This window comes from Xyrauchen texanus, chromosome 34 (genome assembly GCF_025860055.1).
Source record: "Xyrauchen texanus isolate HMW12.3.18 chromosome 34, RBS_HiC_50CHRs, whole genome shotgun sequence".
NCBI lineage: Eukaryota > Metazoa > Chordata > Actinopteri > Cypriniformes > Catostomidae > Xyrauchen > Xyrauchen texanus.
In genome coordinates, this window is record NC_068309.1 from 34,668,829 (window position 1) to 34,687,164 (window position 18,336).

General features: G+C 36.7%; 1 protein-coding gene and 5 non-coding genes across 6 annotated transcripts; all 6 read right to left on the bottom strand.

Moving 5' to 3' along the window:
* Positions 1–817: 817 nt before the first annotated feature.
* On the bottom strand, positions 818–17,949 carry LOC127627734 (H/ACA ribonucleoprotein complex subunit DKC1-like). Its single transcript, XM_052104249.1, has 15 exons — positions 17,892–17,949; positions 16,835–16,893; positions 14,917–15,003; positions 14,475–14,566; positions 13,785–13,969; positions 13,608–13,672; positions 11,817–11,943; positions 11,017–11,147; positions 8,928–9,071; positions 8,009–8,129; positions 7,710–7,828; positions 5,996–6,099; positions 4,954–5,008; positions 3,872–4,036; positions 818–3,394 (listed from the first exon to the last, which is right to left on the bottom strand). The coding sequence occupies exons 1-15, from the start codon at positions 17,905–17,907 to the stop codon at positions 3,335–3,337; spliced, it is 1,530 nt and encodes a 509-aa protein (XP_051960209.1). The 5' UTR covers positions 17,908–17,949; the 3' UTR covers positions 818–3,334.
* On the bottom strand, positions 7,897–7,972 carry LOC127628279 (small nucleolar RNA SNORD83). The gene has a single exon (XR_007968630.1). It is a non-coding gene; the product is annotated as a small nucleolar RNA SNORD83 (small nucleolar RNA).
* Positions 10,844–10,982, bottom strand: LOC127628287 (small nucleolar RNA SNORA36 family). The gene has a single exon (XR_007968637.1). It is a non-coding gene; the product is annotated as a small nucleolar RNA SNORA36 family (small nucleolar RNA).
* On the bottom strand, positions 11,220–11,294 carry LOC127628278 (small nucleolar RNA SNORD83). Its single transcript, XR_007968629.1, has one exon. It is a non-coding gene; the product is annotated as a small nucleolar RNA SNORD83 (small nucleolar RNA).
* On the bottom strand, positions 14,035–14,111 carry LOC127628277 (small nucleolar RNA SNORD83). The gene has a single exon (XR_007968628.1). It is a non-coding gene; the product is annotated as a small nucleolar RNA SNORD83 (small nucleolar RNA).
* LOC127628291 (small nucleolar RNA SNORD17) lies at positions 14,659–14,868 on the bottom strand. The gene has a single exon (XR_007968642.1). It is a non-coding gene; the product is annotated as a small nucleolar RNA SNORD17 (small nucleolar RNA).
* Positions 17,950–18,336: the final 387 nt, after the last annotated feature.

Below are 18,336 nucleotides of genomic sequence, written 5' to 3' on the forward strand. Positions count from 1 at the left end.
ATCAGGGAAGCTATCAAGAGGCTAAAGGCAACTTTGAAAGATTTACAAGCCCTTATGGCTGAGATTGATCGGTCTGTGCATATGACAACAATCTCCCAAGATTTACACAAACCTGACCTGTATGGCAAGAAAGAAGCCACTTCTGAAAAAGTGCCACACTAAGTCTCATTTGCACTTTTCAAAAAAACACGAAGGATTCTAATGCCATGTGGCATAAGGGTTTATGGTCAGATGAGATAAAAATTGAATTTTTGGACTAAACTCCAAGCGCCCTCTGCTCGACAACTAAAGATGGGCAAGTGGTTCACCTTACAGCACGACAGTGACCCTAAACACGCTTCCAAAAAACAAAACTGTGTTTTAAATATGGGAAGGTCAAAGTCTTTGAGTGACCAAAGACAGAACAGAATGGTGGCTGTCAAGAAAGCAAAAGGTAGCACTACAAAGTATTAAATCCAGGCGTATGATCACTTTTAAACCGATATTCCATTTTTCATCTTTTATACAAGTTTAGAACTGTTGCCTTTTTCTTTCTTTTTAGTTTGTTACTGGAATAAAATATTTTTTTATTGGTTTTGCTAGGTTAAAATTTCTGTCCAATAAATTGGGGATAATTGGTTAAAAGGGGTCATGAAATGGAGTATCAAATCTAAAACATACAGTACATTTCTGAACTCAAAACGTCCTCCCCAATCTAAAAAGAGCATTGCGTTTATTGTTGCCTTTGAGTTTTGAAACTCCCCCCTCCCCTTGTTCACGGACACATTATTCCATTTCTGTTAGTCACATGTCTGTCAAACTTGTTCAGTTTATGTCTTAATTGTTTAATCTTATGTTCATACAAAATATTTATGCATGTTAAATTTGCTGGAAAAAAAAGCAGTTGAAAGTGAGAGGATGTTTCTTTTTTGCTGAGTTTATATATGTACACACACACTGGCAGACAAATGTTTGGAATAATGTACGGAAGGAAATTGGCACTTTAACTTTCAACTGATCGCAAAGTATAGTAAGAACATTTCAGATGTATAAAACAGTAATTTATGATCAAATCTAGACCATCCCCATTTCCAGCAGCCATCACTCCAACACCTTATCCTTTAGCAATCATGATTAATTGATCATTTGGTACTAGAAATTCACTTGCCATTACGTCAAACAGAGTTGAAAGCTATTTGGTTCATTAAATGAAGCTTAAAATTGTCTCTGTGTTTGTTTTTGAGTTGCTACGGTATGCAATAGACTGGCATGTCTTTGTCAAAATTGGATACAAAAAAAAAAAAAAAACACCTTTCTCTAGAAAATCATCAGTCAATCATTGTTTTGAGGAATGAAGGCTTTACAAGGCTTGAAATTGCCAAAAAAAAAAAAAAACTGAAGATTTCATACAAAGGTGTAACTACAGTCTTCAAAGATAAAGGACAACTGTCTCTAACAAGGACAGAAAGAGATGTGGAAGACCAGATGTACAACTAAACAAGAGGATAAATACATCAGAGTCTCTAGTTTGAGAAATAGATACCTCACATGTCCTCAGCTGACAGCTTCATTGAATTCTACCCGCTCAACACCAGTTTCATGTACAACAGTAAAGAGAAGACTCAGGGGTGCAGCCTTATGGGAAGAATTGCAAAGAAAAAGACACTTTTGAAACAGAAAAACAAAAAGAAAAGGTTTGAGTGGGCAAAGAAACAGACATTGGACAACAGATAATTGGAAAAGAGTGTTATGGATCTTAAACCCCATTGAGCTTTTGTGGGATCAGTTAGACTGTAAGGTGTGTGAGAAGTGCCCAACAAGACAAGGGCAAGTGCTACAGGAAGTGTGGGGTGAAATGTCACCCAAGTATCTGGACAATCAAACAGCTAGAATGTCAAGAATCTGCAAAGCTGTCATTGCTGCACGTGGAGGATTTTTTTGATGAGAACTCATTGAAGTGGTTTAATAAGTCCTGAACATTTAATATTTTTGTTGCACTTGGTATAGAGCACCTTGACCACTCATCACAATAATCACCTTTTTGGATTATTCCTATGCCTTCCAATCACCTCCCTTTTCTGGGACACAATGACACATGAACTACTCTTCGAACACTGCTATGAATCTTGCCACTTTTAAAAGACTCCAAGTTACAACTCTACAAGGTAGATGCAATTCTCAACTACTGCTGCCTTTTGTGCATCTGCACTATTTTTTAGTGTTTGTGGATGTAATTACGTACCAAGATGGCCATTTTTGACCATTTTTATACATTTCCAGTGATATGCACTTAAGTGAATGGTGGTAGTGTATGTGTCTAGTTTCACCACTCTGGACTACGTATGTACAGTTTTGTTTAGCTTATGTTAGCATGGATTGCTTGTGAACCAGTCATTATAACTCAAGTTTAGCAGAGGAACGGTTATTGAGATGGGCCAGATAAAAACACCTTGACCCAATCAAAAATGTAGTTTCACTCATGAATATTTCAAATGTCATAACTGAATAATAAGTTGTGCTTGAAATGAATCCATTTCAATGCAATGTGTTGGATGTGCATCAAGAAAATAGCACTTCATAACCCCTTTAAATTGGTGTCACTTCATTGATAAATGTAAACTCTGCTCACACATTATGCGTCAATGGATCCAGAATTTCGTGCAATTCTACACAAATTCACACTGCTTTTTATGCAACTAATTCCCGTTTTAGAAAACTATAATGACTTCGCATTGGAACGTAGCATGAATTTGCCATGTTTACACCATAAATTAACAACCCTCCTTTTCCAATCACAAACGGTCAGAGACAGATCCTTACACAGTGGCCAAAAATATTCAGATCACAAAATGTAATATTAAGTGAACAAAAGATCAGTTACCTAAAATAACTCCAATGAGCAGATTCTGTAAATGCAACAGGCCTAGTAGTGACACGATAACAAAGCATAATAGCAAACATGTAAAGTGCATTGAAGAAAACAAATGGACAATCTTTGTAAAAAAAGAATTTCACGTTTCATTTGATTTGTTTAGGATTACAGTTTCAGTCTCTGTATTTACAATAATAATAAAAAAAAAAAAAAACTCAAAATACATCAATATACCCAGGCAGCATGGGTTCCACTTGGACAAAAAACAACAGGCAGTCACATAACCATTCAGAAGCACAATCTAATTGCCATGGATATTGACCAACCCGCTGTATAACAATCGTGCCAGAACGCTGACATGACTCACTTGGTGGGCAAGTCTGGAGGACTGAGTTTCCATTTGCCCAATAAAGTCTGTGTGATCTTCCTGAAGTCATAAGGTTCTTTAACAGTCTAATATTTCACAAGTCTCCATGTTCACTTCTATTCAGCCTCTGCATCTTTCACCTTTTTCTTTTTCTTCTTCTTTGCACTCTCCGTAACCTGCATGTAAAATTAGATAGGAGTCATTACAAAAACTAATTAGTGTTAGAAAATCTCATCTTCAAAAAAAAAAAAAAAAAAAAAAAAAAAAAAAAAAAAAAGATGAAAATCAGTTTGCAAACACAGAAGACACTGGTGAAACAACTGTAGAGAATTCATGCACTCTGACAACAGTGATATGTAATCAGTGTGTGCATTCATCCACTCTCATTTTGCAGTCTAACTCCTAAAGCCACACACAGGCTTAAGAGATATAACTATCTGCGTTGGAGAAGAGAAATATATGTCCCAAGACCTAGTAATTTATTTTTAGTTGATCCGGTGACAAGCTGTCGTCCGAGACAGCTCACCATTTATTCCTGGTATTAACATGCATGTCAATGAACCTATGGGAAGGTTTAAGGCTTAAACAGCTGTCCACTTAATGCCAGGTGTAAAAGGGGCCTAAATCAGAGCAAATATGTGTCACAACTTTACCTCAGTGTCACCCTCTGCAGGAGCTTCAACCGCTGCCTCTTCCTCCTGCTGCTTCAGTTTCTTTTCTTTCTTCTTTTTCTTCTTCTCCTTCTTGATTTCTTCCATCTTTGAAGTGTCCTGTTCAGCAGCAGCGTCATTTTCACTGCCACTGCCATCACGCTTCCTCTGAAAAACATTGAGGTATCTTGTTAATCCAAAAGTAATACCAAAAACAAGACAATAGAAATATTTATTTTGGAGGGGCCAAGCACCGGAGTGTGGAGTATTTGTTCATGTCATAGCTATCATGACTTCAAGGTATCTGCAGAGCATCGCCTGACAAATTTATATTTTTGCTTGTAACTTATGGCCTAAAAATTAGGTTGGTCCCTTTAGATTCCTTGGGGAATAAAGAGTCATATCAAATTTGTCTATGTAGACCATTTTGGCAGTCACCCATATTATATATATATATATATATATATATATATATATATATATATAAATATACACACACACAAAATGCCAGCGCCACCTTGTGGTCAAAAATAAGGAAATGTTTAAAAATGCTTATACCACTGACATCTGTTATACATCTAGATCAGGTGGGGTTTATTCGGGGCTGCAGCTCTTCTGATAACATTAGGCGTTTCATCAATATCACGTGGTCAGTGGCGAATGATCAGTAGTCTCCGGTCGCTGGCATCTCACTTGACACCGAAAAGGCATTTGATATGGTAGAATGGGATTATTTTAAGATTTTGGAAATGTGTGGGTTCGGGAGTAAATTTTTTGGTTGGATTAAGTTACTTTATAGAAACATTGTAGCAGCGGCACAAACAAATGGATTAATTTCAGATTAGGGGCACCGACAGGGTTGCCCTCTTTCCCCCTTATTGTTTTGTCTTACCCTGGAACCATTAGCAGCCGCAGTAAGAATGTGGGGACAGCACCACTTAGTTCAATTTATATAATTCATTGTATTTTTATTTGAGCAATTCTACCAGTGTTTTTTATGCTGCTTTTATACAAGTCACAATTCCGTACATTGCATATGCCAGTGGGCTTGGCCCTGTAATAGCTGCTTACTGCTATAGATTTACCTTTGTTCCTGTCTGACCAGCATCACCACCATCGACCTTCTTTGCCTTGGGAATGCTAGAAAATAAACATCACCTTTCGATAAGACTTCAGAGATTCATAAAATTATCAGCTAGCTAGAAAAGTATAAAGATTCCAGTTGAGTAGTAATGGACTACATTCAAACTGGATTTTGTAATCAGATTCCAAAAAACAAGAACTTATCATTTAAAAAAACAATAAAAAAAAAAAAAAAAAGTGTTTTAAATGTGCATATTAGCTACTTTGTGGATTACATGATTACCAGAATATTGTTTGACTTATTTTGACTAATGTTTAGTGTAAATTGGTTCTAAATACACTTAAAATCAGATTAATGTATCGCATGCTTGGATTAAAGTAACCAGATTAGATTCTCAAGTGTAATATATATTTATTTACCCCGATTTCAAGCTCAGTCAATTTCAGAAGTAATCTAACCAGCACTGCAAGATGCCTTGCAATAGCACAAAGTTGAAGGAATAGTTCACCCCAAAAACAATGTCATTTACTTGCCCTCATGTTGTTCCAAACCCATATGACTTTCTGCCATGGAACAAACCCTGTTCCATACAACACAATTTTATAGTGACCATAGGAGGTCTAACCACAAAACTGACAAACAAAAAAGTTTTGCATTATTTGGCTCCCAACACAAAGCTTTAATATAGCGCCAGAGGACTTGTCCTTTTTGGAGCTTGATGGCACAAGTCCCCAATCACTTGCATTATATGGAAAAGAGCAGTCTGGAGATTCTACCAAACTTTTTACCACATAAGAAATTAAGACTTTGAGGGCAAGTAAATGACAATTGTAATTTTTGGGTAAATATTCCTTGAAGCTACTTGAAAGATTTGTCCAAAGAGCTCAGGTGTCTGTCAGTCCCGCTGAAGACAGCACTGTCCTGAGATCAGTGTGTTAATTTAGCAGACAGACTCCCTCTAGAGCCACTACAGGTTAAAAAGGGATAACAGTCTGCAAAAGCAGGTCAGCTCAAACTCTATAGCTATGCTGACTGAAGTGTACCTGTAGTCCATGTAACCCTCTTTCCAATCAGAAGGAGTGCTGCCATTTGGTTTGCCATGTTTGTCTAGAAGTCCTTTTTGAATCATCATTTTCTTCTGGCTTGCCTGAAACAGAGTTGGTATATAATTTTAGTAAATACTAGGGCTGGGACTCCTAATTTAAAAACAAAGAAAATGTGATTAATCATGAGTCAATTATGGTACAAGACACAAAGACAAATAACTTTTTTTTAATGTTTGTTTTAAAGAACTTGCAAGATCTTGGTTAGTCATCTATTGTTTTAATTAAAATAAATACTCATATGTTCTTTGAGTTAGACATTTCACAGGTATTAATCTTTAATACAAGTACAGTTGAAGTCAGAAGTTTACATACACTTAGGTTGAAGTCATTAAACTAATTTAACCACTCGATTCAATATTAGCAAACTATATTTTTGGTAAATCGTTTAGGACCTCTATTTTGTGCATGACAATTTCATCTGTACAAACAATAGTATACAAGTATAAACACCATGGAAATTTAAAGCTTGGTTGCAAATGGACAGCATACCTCCAAAGTTGTGGCAAAATGGCTTAAGAACAAAGTCAAGGTACTGAAGTGGCCATCACAAAGCCCTGACCTCAATTCGATAAATTTGTGGGCAGAACAAATTTGCTACCAAATACTAAGTGTATGTAAACATATGACCCACTGGGAATGTGATAAAATAAAAGCTGAACTAAATCACTTATTCTGACATTTAACATTCTTAAAATGGTGATCCTTACTGACCCAAGATAATTAATAATTTCTATGATTAAATGTCAGCAATAGTGAAAAATTGAGTTTAGCTAAGGTGTATGTAAACTTCTGACTTCAACTGTATATGCACGCTTAAAAACAGTGGACATGCTTTATAAGTTGGGCAAAACCTTCCTAAGTGTTGGACTTTTTAATAGGATCAAATGGGCAGATTCGCTTTAATGTCAAGCTGTATTGGTAAGATCAACTTAAGCATACACTGCCGATGCATTAGACACTATATAAACAGACATGAAAAATAGGGTTTCGGGTGGTTTCGCTTTGGACACTGGTTCAGACATCTCTCCCACACCTGGTTCACATCTGGAAGTCTCCATCGTCCATTCATTAAATGTGCTACAGTGTTTATTATGCCGTTGCAATGAACAAGCGTGCACTGCTCCACACATTATTGCCATTATTCCTGGCAGACAGCTGATGCCCTAATCCCACACTGACCATATGGCACCAGTAAAGGCTGAGAAGCCTGCCAGGAACAACTCGACAACTTTCTCCCATAGCGTGACATTTATTAAAGTAAAATTGGGGATACTGCATTAAGTTCGCAAATTAACACGATAATAATGTGTTTAATCATAGAAATTAACGTGCAAAATTTCCCAGCCTTAGTAAAAACAGATAACAGCTATGCACAGAATACTAATCTCCTTACTAAACACTGCACACTATATACTATGTTTTTAAAAATAGCACATGTATTTTGTGTGCTCTGGTTGTTTACTGAATATTTTTGCACAAATGTATCAAACACCTTCCATGTATTCCATACATATAGAATTGCATACTATGCATAGCATATCTTGCAGTGTGTGTGTAATATATATCTCGATAGAGAGCACAAGTGAGCTAGATAGAGAATATAAAACACTCAATGTTCAACAACAAGTTACATCTTTCAAATGATCTTTACCTTTGGTCCAAGGCCCCATTTGCGTGGATATGTGTCTCGCTCCATAATGACCCTCTTGATTTTGGCGACAACCCCGTGATCACATGTGGATATGACAGCTGTGGTCATTAGTGCAACCGCTGAGGGAAAAATAGAACATTCAGAAGGTGCAAATTGATAGAACTGATAGAATAATTAGTATTTGGGAAGCCATCAGTCTTGGGTGATAGATAAGTGGTCATCTTTGCTTTAATGCTAATGCAATCTAGATCACATCATGTGGCTATGATTGAGGCTGGAGGGCATATTCCTATATTTACCTGTGCAAATAGCCTCTCCTTTGGTTGTTATGATGACAATTTCTTGATTCAACTCAATACCATCTTCATATCGCAGGACGCCCGGTAACATGATCTTTGCGCCGTAACATATAGCGTTCACCTGCAATTAACATTTGTGTAAGACCTTGTATTTTCAAAAACTAGAAGTTCAAGCCAAAATGTATAATGTCAAACTTGAGTTTAAAAAGTTTAATTAAAATACTAGAGCAGTTTGAAGAGAGATTGGAAGTTTTAAAATAACTATTCCTTGAAGATATTTGAAAAAGATTTGTCCAAAAATCTCAGGTGTCTGTCAGGCCCGCTGCAGACAGCACTGTCCTGAGATCAGTGTGTTGATTTAGCAGACAGACTCCCTCTAGAGCCACTACAGGTTAAAAAGGGATAACAGTCTGCAAGAGCTGAAAGTTTAAAAAAGTCTGAGGGTTCAAATACTAGTCGTTTGAAGAGAGATTAAAGTAAGAGTTGGTTGCTAGCCAGTTATTTAACAGACATCGGTCTTTATCTGACTTTGCAGGTCTATGGGTTTATTTTTTTTTATTATTTTCCAGTTAAGACTCAGTATTTCAAAAAGGAAGTCCATAACAGGCTGAAAGGCTGTGCCGAATTTAAAAAAGCTCAAAATCAAGGTGATCAGAAATGTCTTGTTTCTATGGTATTTTTGGGGATCATACAGCACAAGAAAATAGTTAGTCTGAACAGTTAGAAAAGTCAGAACAAGATAAAGCTCTGTGCTGTGGATGTTTCTTAAAAAAGTAGGGAGGAATTAGTCAAATTTGGATCTCAGGTGAGGAATTAAGAAAAAAAGAAACAAATCCCAGTTGGCACAATAACAGTATGCTTATCAAGTCAAAATACATTCATTTTGGATCCTACATAATTTAATAACAAAAGTTCATACAGCGCTGTCCTTCATGACAATCCTCTTGTGTGAGATGAGCAGTTTCTCGAGAGGGAAGATCACTCTCCTTAGGTAAGTCTCATCCTTGTTGTGGTCAAACTGCCACTGTGCATCCAAAACATCGTGCATGGTCGCCATGTTATCCTTTGAGAAAGAAAAAAATTATATCAGCCAACAAACCAGTGTATAATGACCAAATTTAGGAAATTCTCATTACGAGTACGCAATTTCCTAATGAATATGAACCCGTTGATACGCACCCCTGTGTATGGATTTTTTTAAAGAGAAGCTGAAGTATATAGTAATGGAAATATTTTGTGCTATAATAAAAATAAAAGTGCCAAGACAACCCGGATTTGCAATGTTCTCAAAGCCACAAGTCACATTTAAAATTTGAAGATGATCTAACAAAAAATGAGGCTCCTGCAGCTTTTTTCCCCTCTAAAATCGCTGCCAGTATACAGAGTAAAATTAAGGCTCTGCCTTTGAAGACACAAAATCCGTCTAATTTTATTATTAATAAAACTACTCCGCTTTTTAAAAAAATAGATTGACAGGCTCATTTTGTTTGAGACTAACAAGATAATATACAGTTTTACAACATGAATGCTGCTCAGATTGCAGTTTGTTAATCTTTCAGGTGAGATCTCATGTAAACAATGGAGAATATCAATATTTCTCAGATTTATCACTTTTATGGACAAAGTGCTATTGGATGTTTTTCAATGAACGCTTGACTCAAGTGTGGAGAACTGGATTCAACTGGCGATCGTGTTTTCATAAAGGTATGAAGTCCGTTTTGATATTGTATGTTTTCATTAGTTCTCCTGGCACAAATAACTAAATTGCCGTTTCGTGAGCATTGCTATCGTGAAAGATCGGATATCAACGTTGAACCCTTAGACCTTTGAGAAGATGTATAATTTGTTAACATTAATTACATTTAGACTGTAAATTATATATGAAATGCAAGCAGAGTGACGTCACCACCGCGTGAGGATTGCGCATCAACAGGTTAATGTACGAATATGCCCGTTCCTTCAACATCAAGCAATTTCATGTCGCATGGGTTCATATGTAGTCAAACAAACAGATTTAAAATTTTCTTTTTGGTTATATGAAGGACTCAATTGAACTGGAAAGTTTTACAAGACCATTATTTAGCTTAACTTTGATACTTTTCAAATATTCCATATATAGATTTTTCACTTTCAATATTGAACCATAAAATACAAAATTACTAAAATGTTTACAACTACGATAATCTAAACAGTGAAATAAACCATTTCAATATTAAGTGAAAATGACTTCTAATCAAGTGGTCATGTTACAACCGTCCCACAGTTGTAGCAACATTTCCACCACACCGAACAATTGTCACCAATAATACATAAATATTTTAAGTGTAATTGTTAACCAAGTAAACAAGTGTCATGAGATGAAATTGAGATGTAAAAAAAATAAATAACTTAACCAGAATATGTTTTTTGGGGCAACCGTTCCAAACAAGCTGTAATTTTGTAAAATAGAACAAAAACATAAAAATGTAATTGTATTTAGGACACACAAAATGTCAGCTACGAAATTAACCAAATCGCAAGGATTTAGCCATTTTCTTTCAAAAATGTAATTTCCAGCACAGAATTTTATTAAACACAGAATTTGAGATGTGCTTAATGGCACTGTGGTGGAAATCTTCATGAATTTCAGAGACAGCAATAATTACAAAGTGAAAAATTTCCTAATCCATGTTCTGTTGGACATAATGAACATTTTTAACAATACTCCTAAAACTAATAAAATTGCCTGAAGTTGAAGAAATGCCCTTATAAGGCTGGATGATGTGGACTCAAACTTGCCTCACAAACACCAAATGCTAAGCCATGGCCTCAATGTGAAGATGTTATTTAGAGGGTCTTTGTAGGCTGATGTTTGATGAAGAGGTCAAACCATAACCACTTCAGTAATTTTTTTCCACTTTCAGCCATTTTCTGTACCAAAGATAAATTAACAGAACCAGGGAGAACACCCAGAACTGAACTCAACACTTTGGGTCTCCATACAATGGTGGAGCAGAATCAGAACATACCTTTTCACCCAAAACACCAGAGCGAACTCGTCGCAGCTCTTGCATCTGACCGCCAACTCCCAGCAGCAGCCCCAGATGAACACACAGAGTTCTGATGTATGTGCCAGCTTCACAGCTCACCCAGAAAATACCTGCACACGGGTCAAGAATGCACAATTACTGACATTCTTCAATGTCCGTAACAATAACCTAGAATGCATTGAAGCCATCAGTCTTGGGTGATAGATAATGAGTCATCTTTGCAGAGTGCTAATGCAATCTAGATCACATCATGTGGCTTCAAAATATTCCAAGTCAAAATGAAACCGTATTTAAAACCAATTTTACTTCCATAATGTAACTTTCAAATAAAATAAAAAGCAGGACTTTATTTTATTCATCTGGAATTGATCAGATTGTAAAACCACTAGCACTTTTGAGGTGGCTTTCTGACTAGGACTTTGAGGATGGTCAATTTCACCCTAAAGGAAACCTTAATATCCCAATGGGAACACCGTTTTTCAAATCTATCATTTTATTGGCCAACATTACAGTATCTCTAACCAGCATTAAATTACTATTTTATAAAGGCTGCAGAAAGTAGCTTTTAACAATGCCTTAGCAGCCAATATGCTAGTCAATGGCCTAGGTAATGTCAGCTGAAGAGGAAAGTCATTTCAGAGGTGGACAATACAAACCTTTTCTCTTTGGTTAACACGCACAGAGGAATCATGCACATTAAAACCAGTATTGTGCATTAAGTAAACCGTTTTGATTTCATGTTGACTTAAAAACAGATTTTAAAAGCTTTACATTTTTACCTAATCTCCTCTCTGGGTCATATTCGATCAGTTTACTCTCGTAGATGGTCCGCACTCGCAGTTGTCGTTTCACAGCGGCGATGAGTGGAGGTCTTTGGAACAAAGCTCCTGTTAAACACTCCAGACCCTGCAGGAGTAAGCAGAATAGACTGTTAGCACCCACTGCTCTGTTACTTACAATTGCCACCTGTGGTCACAAGGTCCACAGGAATGTGTTCAGACATGTTTGGTCTTCTTTGATGCAACCAGGCCCTCCAAACCTGCAGGGTCTCCAAAATCAGCCACTGCAGTAAAACACTGCAGCAGAGACCAGGAGATCAGCAGCACTGACATTCGGCCCGGAGCGAGTCCGAATGCCGGTGAGAGAGAGGGGGCCAGGAGACACTCAGAGAATGGATAAACAAGTTCATCATTTCATACACAGTGGACCCTTCCTAGGCAGCTAAAATATTTTATGGCATAAAACAGTATCAGTTAGTCTAAACTACGAAATATGGGTGGGCAGTATGACCATAAACTCAGACACTCCCCGAAGCAAGGAGGTCAATCAGCTGCTCCATAATAACAAGACAGCTCAACAATGCGTATGGTGTGGTGGGAACGTGCAACAATTCATATTTTGTCAAACTTTTAGAAATGTGCTTAATATTTGAAACATTATGAAGAAAACCCAGCTAGTGACACTTTTCTTTTTAATCTGACAAAGCGTTCAAAAGATACATCACTTAATTAAAATAAAAAATTCCAGAGGCAGTGTGGCCAATGGTGGAAAAATGTGCAGAGCACAATCCATGTTCTAACACCGATTATGATTAACCAGACAATGCGTGTAGTTCTGTAAATGCAATAAACGGCATTCATTTATCGTAGTAAGGTCATAAACGTTGTATTAAACCAGACCACACGGGTAGAATTCTAACCATTACACCGATTTCGAGTTACAATCCAAAATGTCAACAGTTTGGTCTAGTGTACTGGGGACTATTCAAACCCACCCCTTTCATTGTGCCAAATTTCCTCATCTTCCCATGATGCCACAGAATTCCACTGGGAAATAATAATAATTTTTATAAATGATAAGCAAACCATCAAATTGTGGGATAAACCAGTGAATTAACACTTTACAAAGGATAAAGATTCTATTACGATACGATTTTTTTTTTAATATTCAAAACTTTTACAGGGTTCCTGCCCTTTCTGACCAGTGAATGTCCATGACCCAGTCATTTGTGATAAGTGTTCAGATTAATACAATTAAATTCAGACCGATTTTCTAATGAATCCTTTATGAATTGCTTTGATTCATTAAAGAGAACAGATTCATAAGAACAACTCACATTTATGCATTTGGCAGACACTTTTATCCAAAGCGACTTACAGTGCACTTATTACAGGGACTATTCCCCTGGAGCAACCTGGAGTGAAGTGCCTTGCTCAAGGACACATGGTTGTGGCGGTGGGGATTTAACCAGCAACCTACCGATTTACCAGTTATGTGCTTTAGCCCCCTACGCCACATCAGACATCGCAATGAATTGTGAGGATGTTTTACTCTAAAAAGAGCAATATAATAAAATGTTTTAGCAGAGCAAATCTAAAAAAAATATGACATTTCCAGGTCTGCTATAACCATGGAAACATTGGAGTTAAAAACCACAGTTCTGACTCCAATTCTAATTGGATATGTCATATACCTTTTGACATTTCAACCATCACCCGGAATACACAGTCATACCACCCAACCCTAATACTAAACAGTATCTTAAACCAGCATACTGCATTCCTACTTACCCTTGCTAGTTGATGTTCATTCTCTAGTGCATTGTGCAGCCGTACTATTCCCACATACTCTTTGCCTGAAAGACACGGCACAAGAGTAGTAAGGAGAGGCTACTTATTTTTCTGTAGAAGTCAGGCTTCATGTCAAATTATTGGCAGAAGCACCTGGAAGTTCTATGGCTGACCTACCTGCGCTTTGCTGAGATTTGACCAATCGCGTGGCTCGCTCCACACACACGATCAGGCAGCCTGTCACTTTAGGGTCCAGAGTGCCACTGTGTCCCGTTTTCTCAACACGAAGGATTCTCTTGATCCAAGCGACAACTTCATGGGAGGACGGGTTAGCGGGTTTGTCCAGATTAATGAAACCAGTCCTGGACAGACGAATTAAGCAATTTAGAGAAACACTTGTACAACATGTTGCCATTAACTTGGTTAAAGCCATCAGTCTTGGGTGATAGATAATAGGTCATCTTTGCACAGAGTGCTAATGTAATCTATATCACATCATGTGGCTTCTAAATGGTCAACATGAAACAAAGTTCATAACCCATTTTACTTTTGATATGTGATGTAAAACAGAAATGTTCAACGAAAAAGAAAAAAAGACCAACACCTATCGATTTTAAATTTAATATACACACACTTTTTCAAATAGACAAACTTAGTATTATCAGCCAAAAATGACACGTTTCAGAGGCCAACAAGTTAATACACTGATGAAAGATTACAAAGATAAACTTTATAAAACTATTTACTTTGGAATACTGTGCACGGTTCACTTGTTTCACAACATTAGCAGGAATGAGTGTCAAGTAAACTGGGTGAATTTTTATTTCATGTTGACTTTTTCACAAGTCAATACTACACTCCTCTCACCTGACATAATCATGTATGTTCCTCTTGAGTGGATTCGCCCCATGTGGCAGAGGAGTGTAATGAGCTGTCCTGATGTTGAGCTTATCAAAATTCTGTAGGTTATAAGCAGGTTCATTGTTAAGCAAGTACACAAAAGCAGAGATGAACACATAACGGGATGAAATGCTACCCCAAGTGTACATGTGTGATCAGAAGTGTCAATTCGTCTTTGTCAGGGCCACTCTGACCCCTTGTACCAGCACATCTGACCCCACAACGGCTGACCCAATAGAACATTGGCCCAGCCGAGAGAAACCAGGCAGCTGTAACCATACAGACCAAAACGGACCGCAAAGCCACAAAGGGACAGAAGCAGCAGCGCTCAGCGAATGGATAAACACGTTCATCATGCCACACATTGGGTAACGTTATAATTATTTGTGGGTGAGCAACAGAAGCCTACCTTCAGCAACAATGGCCATTGAGATGTGTCCAAGCTTGCAACTTTAGATTCAGGTTTGATGAGGAAGTCACCACTTTCTTGAATTTCCTGAATGTAACAATTTAATAATACAGTAAGGAAACAGAATTCGAAAATGATCAACATCGGGTTTATAATATATGGTATATAATGATTTTTTATATAGTTCAAACTGAAACAATAAATGAAACCATAAGTCAAACTCCAATATTTTTAAATTTACAACGTTTAAAGGCCCATGTGATCATAAATGAAATGGCCCACTAAAAATATAAATCGGTCCCTTTTTCAACACTATTTACAGGGTACGCACAAGGTCCTTGAAGACCTTAAAGTAACTGAATATAATATTTACACATGGAAGTACAGAAAAACTTGCCTTATTATCAAGATCTCCGAGATATAAATGGCATGAAAATTATACCATCCCAAAAAGCTCAAACTCAATCATCAAAAGTGTGGACTTTTTTTAAACAGAGACCTAATAAAATGGTGAACTGCATGCTTTGTAAAAGTGAAATGTCTACCACAGCAGCACAAGTGCTATGCACAAGCATCTCAAAAGAAAACATACTGGGGCTCTCAGACCTAAAAACAACGAAAAAGCAGCGCAAGTATTTGGACTTATTACAGTGAGTTTTGTCGGATTGTTGGTTGGTAGCCAGTGCTTGGGGAGTCGTCGTTGCCTCATCTGTCATGTTTCACACAAAAACTCAACGAACACTCCCTAGAGTAGATGCTAATGGCTAGTAGGGCAATGTTACTTTCCAGCGGGGGGAGAATTGCTAGATTAATCGGTTGGAAAAAAATAAGTAATTAGTTGAAGCCTAAAATACAAGTTAAGCTAAATCGACAGCATATGTGGCATTATGTTGATTACCACCACCACCAAAAACAAATAAATTGCTGTTCCATTTTTGCAAAACTCAAGGTTGCAGTGAGGCACTTAAATGGAAGTGAATGGGGCCATTTTTGGAGGGTTTCAACAGAAATGTTAAGAGTATATTTTAAAAAAGCCCTTGCATTAATTCTTGTTAAAAGTAGTTTAAAATGCAATTTTTACAGTCGTTTTAGGGTTTGCTGACAAAGATGTAAAATTGGCTATAACTTTACACAAAAGGTTTGAAAATGATTTTACAGAATAATTTTTACTCTCATATCCTTGGTCTTATGGTTATACTGTATACACGTACAGCCAAGGTAAAAACTAAAAATTGTTCAGATGGATCTGAAACTCAGATATGGTAGTGGGCATTTCCTTTGACACATGCTGTAAGAAGTAGACCAATTATAACAGACTGGGACATCTGACCAATCAGAGCAGAGTAGGCTCTCTGAAAGGAGGAGTTTAGAATGAATGCTTTAGAATGGATCATTAAAGAGTTGTTTTTGACACTGGGGAAAACATTTTATGCTGCAATATAAATTATGAGCAAATTAAAGTTGTTTTTGACCTTGGATGCATGTAAATCTATTGTATGAGACCTTTAAATCAAAATTAGGCATGTTTAAAAACCCTAATATGTGCTCTTTAAAGAAATGGAGGGATGAGTTAATTTTTGTGGACATTAATATTATTTCACAAATGCTTTCGATTGAGCTTAACCTATATTGAACCTGGTAAGTTCCTTTAATAACATTTATCAAATGGACCTCATGGAAGACAATCAAACTAGAAAAAAATTGCATTTCATAACCCCTTAAATAAATTATATCGTGTAAGACAACTTTGAGATGCGGAATAAACACCTTTCATTTGTGTGTGATATCCAGATTATATTATTGAATCATGAACCTCATACCATACCTTGAGATAACCATGTCACCTCACCCCTTGCCTGCAGTTGCACACCTGACATAAAAAAACGAAATATATTAACTTGTGCAAGCATATAATTACCCCAACTTCTTCATCTGCAATTTTCTTTGTCTTTTTCTTCTGTTTCTTGGCTGAGGCAACTGCAAAAAATAAAGAGATTTTCAGTATGAACGTTAATGTATGAAAAACAACAAAAAAAACAGTATTGCAAACATCCTAAATCCCATCTGGCTATTTCCAGGGTTACTACACATTTTATAAATTAATCTCCACTTTTCCAATTGTTCATAAACAATGGATAAGGTCTTTTACAAATAATTTGAGAAACTGCACACACAAAGAACGTACAGTGAGAGAAATTTAGGAGACGTGCATGTTTAGGAAATTATTTTCTAATATAATTTTTAGTATTAAGACTATACAATGTCCTGACCAATCCAGGTTGTCCACTGCAGTTGGAAAAGCGCGTGTTCTAGTTCCATTTTCTTGGTGTAACCACGTGGCGCGAGGAGACAGCACGTGGGGGTAGAAACTACCATTTCTTACTTTTCAAAAACTTTAAATGCACTGAAATCTTAAACATTTAACTGCAAAACTTCATATAAGATTTATGGACATAGTTTTGGTACATTTACAAAAAATACGATACGTGATGTGGACTCCCTAACAAAGTGAACATGGTTGTAGAATATAAATTATAGAAGTATAAACTATGTTGTTTTCATGTAATGTTACTAAACACTAAATGCAGCACAAAAATACGTTTTAATCGAATATTTAATATTCTAGGTTAAGGCTCCTCCAAATTCAAAAAACTGTCTTCCCATCATATTAACCAGTCCATTACAGTTTACTTGTGTAAAGTAAAAATACTTATTATAACTATGCTTATAATGATTACCCTTCATATACATAACTGAGAGTAGATGTATAACTATCCTGTATTTCCATGTTAAGCTACATTGCATATTGCCACATGTGCGGCAGAAGGTGAGATCCTAGCTTTTACCAATATTACTATTGCACTTTATATGCATTTTATTTTATAATTAAAAGACAAAACATAGAAACTTGATTTATAAATTGCATTATAGTAATTGTGGTAAAAAATATCGTAAATGCGTGAAAATGATCTTACTTTCTGTGTCCGCCATCTTCACTGCGCGCTTCGCAAGTCAGCAACACGTGTGACTGAGTGAACATGCGCATTTGATGAAGCAGCTCAATATCAAATCTCGTGACGTGAAGTATCGCGATAGTGACATGTTGACAACGAGCAATGTTGCCACACGATGGCGCAACTGGGACTTGCTTAACTGTAACCACATCCACGTTCAAGGATTGTCACTGTGACAATGGGTCGTGAACGATTTGTTCATTTTGAACGAATCTTTTATGTGACAGTAGAATGAGAAGTTTCATTTTGAACGAATCTTTTATGTGACAGTAGAACGAGAAGTTTCAGAATGATTCCTTCATTTTATGTTTGCCGTGCATATGTATTGCGCAACTTCTGTTTAGATCAATATCTATCATTTACAGCTGTCACGTGACAAAATAACAAACAACTTGCACAAGAATCC